Genomic DNA, 14,053 nt, shown 5'->3' on the forward strand with positions numbered 1-14,053 from the left:
ATTAGGCTATCCCATCATACCATCCCCTCCATAAACTTATCAAGCTTAGTCTTGAAGCCAGATATGTTTTTTGTCGCCAATGCTCCCCTTGGAAGGCTGTTCCAGAACTTCACTCCTCTGATGGTTAGAAACCTTCATCTAATTTCAAGTCTAAACTTCCTGATGGCCAGTTTATATCCATTTGCTCTTGTGTCCACATTGGTACTGAGCTTAAATAATTCCTCTCTCTCCCTGGAATTTATCCCTCTGATATATTTATAGAGAGCAATCACATCTCCCCTCAGCCTTCTTTTGGTTAGGCTAAACAAACCAAGCTCTTTGAGTCTCTGTTCTTAAGACAGGTTTTCCATTCCTTGGATACAGCCCTTCTCTGTATCTGTTCCAGTTTGAGTTCATCCTTCTTAAACATGGGAGACCAGAACTGCACACAGCATTCCAGATGAGGTCTCACCAGTGCTTTGTATAACAGTACTTACACCTCCTCATCTCTACTGGAAATACCTCGCCTGATGCATCCCAAGACCACATTAGCTTTTTTCATGACCATAGCACATTGGCGGCTCATAGTCATCCTGTGATCAACCAATACTCCAACCAATACAGCAGGATTATCTGGCTATTTGGACACTCTCCTCAGACCCTATGCTACCAGCACTCCCAGCTATCTTCGAGACACCACCGACTTCCTGAGGAAACTACAATGCATTGACGTTCTTCCTGAAAACACCATCCTGGCCACCATGGATGTAGAAGCACTTTATACCAATATTCCACATGAGGATGGACTACAAGGTGTCAGGAACAGTATCCCTGATGAGGCCACAGCAAGCCTGGTGGCTGAGCTTTGTGACTTTGTCCTCACCCACAACCACTTCAGATTTGGGGACAACTTATACCTTCAAGTCAGTGGCACTGCTATGGGTACCCGCATGGCCCCACAGTATGCCAACATTTTTATGGCTGACTTAGAACAACGCTTCCTCAGCTCTCGTCCCCTAGTGCCCCTCCTCTACTTGCGCTACATTGATGACATCTTCATCATATGGACCCACGGAAAGGAGGCCCTTGAAGAATTCCACCTGGACTTCAACAATTTCCACCCCACCATCAACCTCAGCCTGGACCAGTCCACACAAGAGATCCACTTCCTGGACACTACAGTACAAATAAGTGATGGTCACATAAACACCACCCTATACCGGAAACCTACTGACCGCTATACGTACCTACATGCCTCCAGCTTCCATCCAAGACACATCACACGATCCATTGTCTACAGCCAAGCCCTAAGATACAACCGAATTTGCTCCAACCCCTCAGACAGAGACAAACACCTACAAGATCTTTATCAAGCATTCGTAAAACTACAATACCCACCTGGGGAAGTGAGGAAACAGATTGACAGAGCAAGACGGGTACCCAGAAATCACCTACTACATGACAGGCCCAACAAGGACAATAACAGAACACCACTGGCCATCACATACAGTCCCCAGCTAAAACCTCTCCAGCGCATTATCCACGATCTACAACCTATCCTGGAAAATGATCCCTCACTCTCACAGACCTTGGGAGGCAGGCTAGTCCTCGCTTACAGACAACCCCCCAACCTGAAGCAAATACTCACCAGCAACTACACACCACACCACAGAAACACCAACCCAGGAACCTATCCCTGTAGCAAACCTCGTTGCCTACTCTGTCCCCATATCTACTCTGGCAACAGCATCAGAGGACCCAACCACATCAGCCACACCATCAGGGGCTCATTCACCTGCACATCCACTAATGTCATATATGCCATCATGTGCCAGCAATGCCCCTCTGCCATATACATTGGCCAAACCGGACAGTCCCTCCGCAAAAGAATAAATGGACACAAATTGGACATCAGGAATGGTAACATACACAAGCCAGTAAGTGAACACTTCAATCTCCCTGGTCATTCTATTACAGATTTAAAAGTCACTGTCATTGAACAAAAAAACTTCAGAAACAGACTTCAAAGAGAAACAGCAGAACTAAAATTCATTTGCAAATTCAACACCATTAATCTGGGTTTGAATAGGGATTGGGAGTGGCTGGCTCACTACAGAAGCAGCTTTCCCTCTCCTGGAATTGACACCTCCTCATCTATTATTGGGAGTGGACTACATCCACCCTGATTGAATTGGCCCTGTCAACACTGGTTCTCCACTTGCGAAGTAACTCCCTGCTCTCCATGTGTCAGTATATAATGCCTGCATCTGTAGCTTTCACTCTATGCATCCGAAGAAGTGAGGTTTTTACTCACGAAAGCTTATGCCCAAATAAATCTGTTAGTCTTTAAGGTGCCACCAGACTCCTTGTTGTTTTTGTAGATACAGACTAACACGGCTACCCCCTGATACTCAATACTCCAAGGTCCTTCTCCTCCTCTGTTACTTCCAACTGATGTGTCCCCAGCTTATAACAATTTTTTTTGTTATTAATCCCTAAATGCATGACATTGCACTTTTACTATTAAATTTCATCCTATTACTACAGTTTACAAGGTCATCCATATCTTCCTGTATGATATCCTGGTCCTTCTCTGTATTGGCAATACCTCCCAGCTTTGTGTCATCCACAAACTTTATTAGCACATTCTCACTTTTTGTGCTAAGGTCAGTAATAAAAAGATTAAAGAAGATTGGTCCCAAAACCGACCCCTGAAGAACTCCACTAGTTAACTCCTTCCAGCCTGACAGTTCACCTGTTGTAGTCTCCCCTTTAATGAGTTCCTTATCCATCTTTCAATTTTCATGTTGATCCCCATCTTTTCCAATTTAGCTAATAATTCCCCATGTAGAACTGTATCAAATGACTTTCTGAAATCAAGATAAATTAGATCCACTGTGTTTTCTTTGTCTAAAAAATCTGTTACCTTCTCAAAGAAGGACATCAGATTGGTTTGGCACAACTACCTTTTGTAAAACCATGTTGTATTTTGTCCCAATTACCATTGAACTCAATGTCCTTAACTACCTTCTCCTTCAAAATGTTTCCCAAGACCTTGGATACTACAGATGTCAAACTAACAGGCCTGTTTTTACCACGATCCCTTTTTCCCCCTTTCTTAAAAATAGGAACTATGTTAGCAATTCTCCAGTCATACGGTACAACCCCTGAGTTTACAGATTCATTAACAATTCTTGCCAATGGACTTGCAATTTCATGTGCCAGTTCCTTTAATATTTTTTGAAAGAAGATTATCTGGGTCCCCCGATTTAGTCCCATTAAGATGTTCAAGTTTGGCTTCTACCTTAGATGTGGTAATATCTACCTTTGTATCCTCATTCCCATTTGTCATCCTACCATTATCCCTAAGCTCCTCATTAGCCTCATTAAAGACTGAGGCAAAGTATTTGTTTAGATATTGGGCCATGGCTAGATTATCCTTAACCTCCACTCCATCCTCAGTGTTTAGTAGTCCCACTTCTTTGTTTTCTTCTTATTTATATGGCTATAGAACCTTTTACTATTGGTTTTAATTCCCTTTGCACGGTCCAACTCTACATGGCTTTTGGCCTTTCTCACTTTATCCCTACATGTTCTGAACTCAATAAGGTAGCTTTCCTTGCTAATCCCTTCCATCTTCCACTCCTTGTAGGCCTTCTGCTTTTTCTTAATCACCTCTCTGAGCTGCTTGCTCATTCAGCTTGGTCTACAACTGCTGCCAATGAATTTTTTCTCCTTTCTTGGGATGCAGGCTTCTGATAGTTTCTGCACCTTTGACTTGAAGTAATTACAGGCTTCCTCCACCTTTTCATTCACTTCTTCAGTCCATTCCACTTCCCTAACTAATTTCCTTATTTTTTTAAAGTTAGCCCTTTTGAAATCAAAAACCCTAGTCACAGATCTATTTTTGTTTATCCTTCCATTTAGTTTGAACTGAATTATCTCATGATCGCTCTAACCAAGGTTGTCCCCTACAGTCATTTCTTCTATGAGGTCCTCACTACTCACCAAAACCAAATCTAAAATGGCATCCCCTCTTGTTGGTTCAGAAAACACTTGGTGAAGGAATCCATCAGCTATCGCATCCAGGAAAATCTGAGCCCTATTATTATTACTAGCACTTGTCTTCCAGACTATATCTGGGAAGTTAAAGTCTCCCATGATCCCACAATTCCCATTAGTATTTACTTCATTAAAAACATTAAAGAGGTCTCTATTCGTATCCAAATTGGATCCCGGCAGTCTATAGCACACCCCAAGTACTATTCCAGGGAGGCTCTAGTAGCTTTCTTCCCCAATGTGATTTCTTTTCTCCATTTGATTGTACTTTTGATAAGATAAAGAGATGAAGCTCTTTATGTCCGTCACTGGTCGCCATTTTCTGCAGCCTCCAATCCTTTTTGTGGCTCTTTTCTGCATGTACTCCAAATTTTCAAATTTTGAAATGTGGACCCCAGAACTGGATGCAGTCGGTTTCACCAATGCCATATGCAGAGGTAAAATCCTTCCCCTGCTCCAGCTCACCACTACGATGAGTTGGTTGTCCACAGTGACCCCTAAATCCTTTTCAGGGTCCCTCAATTCCATAATACAGTGATTGAGTCTGTGGGTTGGGCCTTCATTCCCTATTCCGAGATAAGTTTGCCTTTGACTGTATTAAAACATTTGTGTCTGCCCTGGTGGCCTCATTGTAACCATTCTGCCAATTTTGGGTCCTCCGTTATTTTATCTGCAATGATTTTCTATTAGCTTCCATATCATTGATGAAACTATTAAATAGCATGGGGCCTAGAACTGATCCCTGCAGAACTGCACTAAAAACACCCCCATTCCCTGTAATGCCCCATAAACAACTGCTTCTTGCGATCTTTCACTTAGCCAATTTTTAGTGTATTTTACATGTCCTCTACTGATATTGGATAGTGTTTTGATCTGAATGTTTTCTCTGACTACATCAAATGCCTCAGAGTCATTGAAGGCTATCGTATATACACAGTCCTCTTGGTCAACCAAATGTGTACAGTCATTAAAGGATGAAAACTTATTTGGAAAGACTGTTTCCATAAACCCACTTGGTGACTCACATTCATTATATTACTAGACTTTTTGTTAACTAATCCCATGCCAGATTTTACATTTTTTCCTAACCTTGTCAAATTGTTTTTAAAAAAATTCCCTTTAATTTTTAAAAGTTTATGTTTCTGGTGTTTGCAACCCTCAGGTTCTACTGTAGATGCTGCTTAACATCCTCCTTGACTGCTAATGGACTAGAAAGAATTCCATCAGCTCATCTGATATGAGATCTTCACTTTCTTGACTGTGAAATTGTGGCTTGTTAGCTATCTATAAACTCTTCTTAAAGAACTCCCAATTTTCCTTTCCATTTTCCTCAATATTTTTTCCTCCCAATCAGTTTTGTGGATAATTTGTCATTGTTGAGGAATTAGCCCTTTTGAAGCAGTAATTATCTATAGATATTACTGGTTGGGAACTGTTCTCTGTTTGTCCATTTTAATGTAATCAGTTCCATTCTGTTATTTTGTTCTCCTCTATCATATGCCCCCTTATTTGTGGCTTCTCTAAACTAAACAGTCCCATATGGCAGCCTCCCCAATTCTCATAGCCAGTCTCAGAAATCCCCTTTCTATCTGCTATGTCCTTTATAGAGACGGGGTGACCACAACTGAGAGCGTTTCCAGAGCAGTTTGCTCTCCACCCCATTCCTTAGGCATCTGAACATTATCTTTGTTTTGGCCACTACTGTGAATCAGCAGGTGTTTCCATGGAACAGCTATTGATGACCCCCAGGTCTTTTCCCTGAGATGGTTCTAGTTGTAATGTTTCCCCCTGGCACATGGATTGGCAAAGCTTTGTTTTTTGTGCGTGTTTTTTTACACTTTCCAATTTTGAGCAACCAGGTGCCTGGGGGAATAACATGGACTTTCTAGCCTGGCTTTCATTGCATTAAGGAACAATGAGGGATAACCAGTATCCACATGTCAAGTATCAGAGGGGTAGCCGTGTTAGTCTGAATCTGTAAAAAGCAACAGAGGGTACTGTGGCACCTTTAAGACTAACAGAAGTACTGGGAGCATAAGCTTTCGTGGGTAAGAACCTCACTTCTTGCATCTGAAGAAGTGAGGTTCTTACCCACGAAAGCTTATGCTCCCAATACTTCTGTTAGTCTCAAAGGTGCCACAGGACCCTCTGTTGCTTTTTACAGTATCCACATGTGTGTTTCCTGCTGGTGCCTATTAAGATTTCCCAGACCATGATGTGTAGAAATAATTGCTGCATGGAGGACCATCAAATATGGAATTGGCATTAGTAGGGTCAGTTGTTCATAATTAACTTATCTGAAAAATGAAAATGTGTATGGAGAGCAACCAAGCAGCTTCACCCATGAGAAAAGTATCCAGTAGTGTATGTAGTGGCTCATATTAACATTGTCTCTCCATCCAGGCTTTTGTACTGCGACCATCACCCTGGACCCTGGGAACGCCTCAGAGTTAAACAACTTCTTCCCTACTACATGTCAGATTCCAACAAAACCGACTTCACCAACCCCTCCACCTTCATCCTAGTGGGTATTCCTGGCCTGGAGGCAGCCCATGTCTGGATCTCCATCCCCTTCTGTGCCATGTACACCATAGCTGTCTTGGGAAACCTCATCATCCTGTTCATCGTGAAGACAGAACCAAGCCTCCATATGCCCATGTACTATTTCCTCTGCATGCTGGCCGTCACTGACCTGGTCCTGACTACATCCACCCTGCCCAAAACACTGAGCATCTACTGGTTCAATTCCAGGGAGATTGATTTCAGTGCCTGCCTCTCCCAGCTGTACTTCATTCACTGCTTCTTATTGATGGAGTCTGGGATCTTCGTGGCCATGGCTTTTGATCGCTACGTGGCCATCTGCCATCCCCTGAGACATTCCACCATCCTGACAAACTCCATAGTTGCCAAGATTGGCCTGGCTGTGGTGTTTCGCGGCGGCATCCTCATACTGCCTTATCCCTTTCTGGTGAGGCAATGGCCATATTGCAGAACCAACATCATCCCCCACACCCATTGCGAGCACATAGCCGTGGTGAAGCTGGCCTGCGCCGACACCCGCGTCAGTAGTTACTACGGCCTCTTTGTGGTATTCTGTGTGAGGGGTCTGGATATGATTTTTATTGCCGTGTCCTACACTCATATCCTCAAGGCCATCTTCAGCCTCCCCACAAAGGACGCCCGGCTCAAGGCTTTGGGGACCTGCAGCTCCCACCTCTGTGCCATCTTATCCTTTTACACCCCAGGTCTCTTCTCCTCCCTCACACACCGGTATGGCCACAATGTGCCCCTACATTTCCACGTTCTCATTGCCAATGTGTACCTCCTGGTGCCCCCCATGCTCAACCCCATCATCTACGGGGTGAGGACCAAACAGATCCGGGACAGGCTGCTCCGGCTCTTTACTCATAAAGGGACTTAAAGTTTTCTCCTGGTACTCTGGCTCTCAGACTGAGCTCTGTGCAGAGCTGGCTGGTGACATGGTGCTGTGTTCTCTTCTGTGAATCACTGATTGGACAGTCAGAGAGACATTAAACCCTTTCCTGACCTTACTGTTTTGTGTCAATGTGACAAACTTCAAAATCGGGCAGTGTAGAACTCGTTGGTTTGCCACCCTTCTAATTACTGATAACTGGACCTCTGGGAATATAAGAACATAAGAATAGCCATACTGGGCCAGACCAAGGATCCATCTAGCCCAGTGTCCTGTCTGCCAACAGTGGCCAGTGCCAGGTGCCCCAGAGGGAATGAACAGAACAGGTAATCAAATGATCCATTCCCTGTCACCCATTTCCAGCTGCTGGTAAAGACACACTATCCCTTCCCACCTTGTCTATTGATGGACCTTCACAACATCCTCTGGCAAGGAGTTCCACAGCTTGGCTGTGTATTGTGTGAAGAAATGCTTCCTTTTGCTTGTTTTAAACTGTTGCCTATTCATTTCATTTGGTAACCCCTAGTCCTTGTGTTATGAGAAGGATTAAATACCACTTCCTTATTTTCTTTTTCTACACCAGTTATGATTTTATAGACCTCTATCACACACACACACCCTTAGTAGTCTCTTTTCCAAGCTGAAAAGTCCCATACTTGCCTCATACGGAAGCCGTTCCATAACCCTAATCATTTTTTTGCCCTTTTTAACTTTTTCCAATTCCAATATATTTTTTTGAGATGGGGCAACCTCATCTGCACTCAGTATTCAAGATGTGGGCATCCCATGGATGTATATAGAGGTAATATGATATTTTCTGTGGTATTATCTATCCCGTTGCTAGTGATTCCCAACATTCTGTTTACTTTTTTGACAGTCGATGCCCATTGAGTGGATGTTTTCAGAGAACTAGCCACCATGACCCCTGGGTCCCTGCCTCTTACCCCGCTTCTGCCCCCAAGGCAATACCAGTGGTACACAACTTCCCTCAAGGCCACAGCTACTTCTGCATCTATTCCCCCAAGACACAGCCCCGCTCCAACTCTTGCCTCTATGCCACACTCCCTTCTCCGCCTCTTGCCCCAACTCCCTGCCACTGATGCTCACTCTTTTTCTCCCCTCCCCATCACTCACTGGATCACCTCCCCGTGCCCAGTTGGGCTCCAACTTCTACGGGTCTGTGACAAAAGCTGCGGCAGCCTGACAAGGAGCCTGCAGTGAGTGCAATGAGGAGGCAGCACTGGGGCTAACAGGCCAGTCAGGATCGGAGAGGGAAGCAGCTGAGGGCTGGGAGAAGGGCTGTGAGGCAGGCAGATGAGACTGTGTATCATACAGCTTGTGGGCCCTGTCAGGGTTCCCTTCCCACTCTGAACTCTGAGATACAGATGTGGGGACCTGCATGAAAGACCCCCTAAGCTTATTTCTACCAGCTTAGGTTAAAAACTTCCCCAAGGCACAAATCCTTCCTTGCCCTTGGATTAGTACCAAGTGAGTTAGACATAGATTCAGGAAAAGGACCACTTGTAGTTCCTGTTTTCCCAAAATATCCTCCCCCACCCCCCGAGCGCTTTCACCCTCTTTCCTGGGGAGGCTTGAGAATAATCTACCAACCAGATAGGCAAACACGTTGAGCACAGACCAGACCCTTGGGTTTTTAGGGCACTAAAAACAATGAGGATCTTAAAAGCAGAACTTTATTATAAAGACAAAAGTAAAAGAAGCACCTCTGTAACATCAGATTCAATCAGATTCAAACCACAGAGGATTCCCCTCTAGGCAAAACTTCAAAATTACAAAAACAGGGATAAACCTCAGCCTGGGGCTGCCCACACTCTTCTCCCACACAGTAGCCCACATTACTTTTGTTTGTGGTGGAGGGAGCGGGGGGGCTCTGCCCTTCCACTGCGCCAGTTCCCTCCACCCCCTAGCATGTTCAGCTGCTCTTTCTGGCAGAAGCCAGACCTGGTTTTGGTTTCTGTTTCCAGATGCCATTTAAAGTTGCCAGGTACCCGGTTTTCAACTGGAAAAGGGGATCTGGCAGTGTCTAGTTACTGCAGGTGGAGGGAGACTTTGGGTCATTAACCCATGGCAGCCCATGCTCCCCTGGTGCAGCCTCCTACCTGCAGGCAGCCTCCTTATCAGATTGGAGCAGCTCCCAGCCCAGCCCCAGGGTAGAGAGAGCCCAGCTGGTCATGGGCATCATTAAGGGAGGTACATAGAAGGACAACAGAAATGATTACGGGTATGGAACGGCTTCTGTATGAGGAGAGATTAATAAGACTGGGACTTTTCAGCTTGGAAAGGAAACGACTAAGGAGGGATATGATAGAGATCTATAAAATCATAACTGGTGTGGAAAATTTGAATAAGGAAGTGTTATTCACCACTTCTCATGAGACAAAAACTAGGGGTAACCAACTAAGTTCCTTCTAAGCTGTGTTACTATGCAGCATGCTACCAAAGTTCATGCAGGATGGAAAAAGCACCCCTCCCCCAGCCCAGTGCCCCTCCCTGGCCCCAAGCTGCTGCACCGAGAGAGAGCTGGGGTGCGTCTTCTCTTTCTGCCACAGCCCAGCTGTAGCCTATATGTCTCACCTGCTTGCTGGCCTATATATCTTTTCTTATGGATTTCTTATTGCCTTATGGTTTTGATTATTTGTTTTATTATAATAGGTTATAACAGGTTTATGTTAAAGTAGCTTGGCTGTGACACAAGGGACCTGCAGGCCACATCTTGTATGTTGAGATAAGGCAAAGTTACCATATGTTTATCTGAGACCTTTCACCTAGATAGATGGTGATGAGCTAAAGCAGAAGGTCCACATAGGATGTGTTAAGCAGGTTGGCAGAGGAGCATTCCTAATTTCTGACCCTTTTAAACATAACAGGTCCCCCACAACTTGGAAAAACCCGAAATAACTGGGTACAGATGTGGGGACCCGCATGGAAGACCTCCTATGTTTATTTTTACCAGCTTAGGTTAAAAACTTTCCCAAGGCACACATTCCACCTTGAACAGTATGCTGCCACCACCAAGTGATTTAGAAAAAGAATCAGGGAAAGGACCACTTGGAGTCCATATTCCCCCAAAATATTCCCCCAAGCCCTGCACCCCCCTTTACTGGGGAGGCTTGAGAATAATATCCTCACCAATTGGTACAAGTGAACACAGACCCAAACCCTTGGATCTTAAGAACAATGAAAAATCAATTGGGTTCTTAAAAGAAAAATTTTAATTAAAGAAAATGTAAAAGAATCACCTCTGTAAAATCAGGATGGTAAGTACTTTACAGAATAACAAAAGACTTAAAAACACAGAGGATTTATCCTCTAGGCAAAACTTTAAAGTTACAAAAACAGTGATAAACCTCCCTCTTAGCACAGGGAAAATTTACAAGCTAATGCAAGAAGTATGGGGAATAAGCAGGAAGAATTCATAGTGCTAGTAAATGAAGACAACTATGACACAGTTGGTATCACAGAAACCTGGGATAAAATGCATGATTGGAATGTCCATATAGAAGGATACAGCTTGCTCAGAAAAAAAAGGGGGAAGGTGTTGCCTTTTATATAAAAAATGTATACCCTTGGACTGAGGTTGAGATAGAAATAGGAGACAGACTTGTTGAAAGTCTCCGGATAAGGATAAAAGGGGTAAAAACAAGGGTGATGTCATGGTAGGGGTCTACTACAGACCAGCTAACCAGAAAGAAGAAGTGGATGAGGCTTTTTTTAAACAACTAACAAAATCATCCAAAGCACAGGACTTGGTGGTTTTGGGGAACTTCAACTACTCTGATAGCTGTTGGAAAAATAGCAGAGCAAGGTACAGATTATCCCAACAAGTTCTGGGAATGTACTGGAGATTTTTTTTTATTCTAGAAGATGGAAAAAGCTACTAGGAGAGAGGTTATTCTAAATTTGATTTTGAGAAAGAGGAAGGTACTGGTTGAGAATTTGAGAGTGGAAGGCAGCTTGGATGAAAATGACCATGAAATGATAGAGTTCATAATTCTAAGGAATGGTACAAGGAAGAACAGCAAAACAAAGACAATGGATTTCAAGAAGGCAGACTTTAGCAAACTCAGGAAGTTGGTAAGTAAGATCTCATGGAAAGCAAGTCTGAAAGGAAAAACAATTGAAGACAGCTGACAGTTTTTCAAAGAGACCTTATTAAGGGCATGAGAGCAAACTATTCCACTACATAGGAAAGATAGGAGGTCTGACAAGAGATCGCCTTGGCTTAATCAGGAGATCTTCAATGATCTAAAAATAAAGAAGTCCTACAAAAAGTGGAAACTAGGTCTAATTATGAAGGATGAATATAAACATACAACACAAGTACGTAGGGGCAAAATTAGAAAGGCCAAGGCACAAACAAGATCAGACTAGATAAAGACATAAAGGGGAACAATAAAATATTCTACAAATACATTAGAAGCAAGTGGAAGACGAAGGACAGGCTAGGTTCATTACTCAACAAAGAGGGAAAAACAATAGCCGAAAATGTGGAAATGACAGAGGTGCTTAATGAGTTCTTTGTTCTGGTTTTCACCAAGAAGGTTGGTGGCGACTGAATGCCTGACATAGTAAATGTCAGTGAAAATGGGGTAGATTCTGAAGCTAAAATAATGAAAGAACAATTTAGAATTTACTTAGACAAGTTAGATCTCTTCAAGTTACCAGGGCCTGATTAAGTGAATCCTAGAATACTCAAGGAGCTAACTAAGGAGATATCTGAGCCATTAGCTATCATCTTTGAAAATTCATGTAGTCCTGTACTGTAGTAGGTGACATCTGGGTACTCTTCTGGCTCTGTCAATCTGTTTCTTCACTTCAGCCGGTGGGTATTGTAGTCTCACATGAGCTTCTCATTAAGAAACTATGGAAATATAACCTAAATGGAGCTACTATAAGGCTGTTGCATACCAGGTTGGATAAGTATTCCTAGAGAGTGTATATCAATGTTTCACAGTCATGCTGGAAGGGCATAATAAGTGGAGTTCCGCAGGAATCAGTTCTGGGTCCAGTTCTGTTCAAAATCTTCATCAACAATTTATATCATGGCATAGAGAGTACACTTATAAAGTTGGCAGATGATACCAAACTGGGAGGGGTTGCAAGTGCTTTGGAGGATAGGATGAAAATTCAAAATGATCTGAACAAACTGGAGAAATGGTCTGAGGTAAATAGGATGAAATTCAATAAGGACAAATGAAAAGTACACCACTTAGGAAAGAATAGTCAATTGCACATATACGGAATGGGAAATGACTGCCTAGAAAGGAGTACTGCAGAAAGGGAACCAGGGGGTCATAGTGGATCACAGGCTAAATTCGAGTCAAGAGTATAAAGCTTTTGCAAAAAAAGCAAACGTCATTCTGGGATGTGTTAGTAGGAGTGTTGTAAGCAAGACATGAGAAGTAATTCTTCTGCTCTACTCTGCGCTAATTAGGCCTCAGCTGGAGTATTGTGTCCAGTTCTGGGCACCACATTTCAGGAAAGATGTGGACAAACTGGAGAAAGTCCAGAGAAGAGTAACTACAATGATTAAAGGTCTAGAAAACATGACCTATGAGGGAAGATTGAAATAATTGGGTTTGTTTAGTCTGGAGAAGAGAAGAGTGAGAGGGGACATGATTACAATTTTCTAAAGGGAGGTTTTGGTTGGACATTAGGAAAAACTTCCTAACTGCCAAGGTAGTTAGGCATTGGAATAAATTGCCTAGGGAGGCTGTATAATCTCCATCTCTGGAGATTTTAAGAGCAGGTTAGACAAATACCTGGCAGGGATAGTCAAGTTGGTACTTGGTCCTGCCATAAGTGCAGGGGACTGAACTTGATGACCTTTGGAGGTCCCTTCCACTCTGTGATGGCACTGTTGCCCCGCACTGGTGAAAAAGGGGTTAAGTACAGCCCTGGGAGAGGGTTGTGCCAGGGAGCCAATTGAAGGGTTGGAGGCAGCCAATCAGGGCCAGGTTGCAGGGACAGTAGGAGCTGAGTCTCTCTCCATCTCTGGTAGGAGATGGACCTGGATGCCTGATAGTTAGAAAGGGCTACCTTGAACAGCAGTGCTGGAAAGAACAAGAAGAGCTGGGAGCTCCTGCCTGGCTAACTCCCAGACTGAGGTTCTGGTACAGGACCGCAAGGAGGTATGAGGGCTGAGTCCAACCCCCTTGCCCATGATGAGTGGCCATTTCAGACTGCAGTTTGCCCCTGAAGGACAGGGCTAGATGAAGACTGGCAGTGGGTCACATAGGCAAGGTTGGTGAAGGGAGTTGGGGTTCCATGGAGAGAGGAGGATCCTTGAGTGAGATTGGGGAGCAACAGGCGATGGCAGGAGAGACACCGGCCGGTGGACGGCACTCTGGAAGTGGAACTGAACTAATTCCGGGCTGTAACCAACAGGTGGTGCCGCGGTTGTGAGTGTCGATGTGCTACACACTCCTATGATTCTATGAGAGGAAAGGAGAGGAGAGACGAGGTGAGGAGAGGCGAGGAGAGAAGGATGGACTTTGCTAGTGGTGGGCAATGAAGGTCCAGGGGGAGGGGAGATGGAGGGAATCAGCGAGTGGCAGTTGT

The 14,053-nt window shown here is 44.0% G+C and overlaps 1 protein-coding gene across 1 annotated transcript; it reads left to right on the plus strand.

Annotated features, from left to right (window-relative positions):
• The first annotated feature begins 6,493 nt into the window (after positions 1-6,493).
• LOC128830257 (olfactory receptor 52P1-like) lies at positions 6,494-7,459 on the plus strand. Its single transcript, XM_054016047.1, has one exon. The coding sequence runs from the start codon at positions 6,512-6,514 to the stop codon at positions 7,457-7,459; it is 948 nt and encodes a 315-aa protein (XP_053872022.1). The 5' UTR covers positions 6,494-6,511.
• The last annotated feature ends 6,594 nt before the right edge of the window (positions 7,460-14,053 follow it).

The sequence above is a fragment of the Malaclemys terrapin genome, chromosome 1 (assembly GCF_027887155.1).
Source record: "Malaclemys terrapin pileata isolate rMalTer1 chromosome 1, rMalTer1.hap1, whole genome shotgun sequence".
NCBI classification, from domain to species: domain Eukaryota; kingdom Metazoa; phylum Chordata; order Testudines; family Emydidae; genus Malaclemys; species Malaclemys terrapin.

Excerpts from the sequence above, each read along its gene's own strand:
- LOC128830257 (XM_054016047.1), top strand. The coding sequence starts at position 6,512 with ATGTCAGATTCCAACAAAACCGACTTCACCAACCCCTCCACCTTCATC.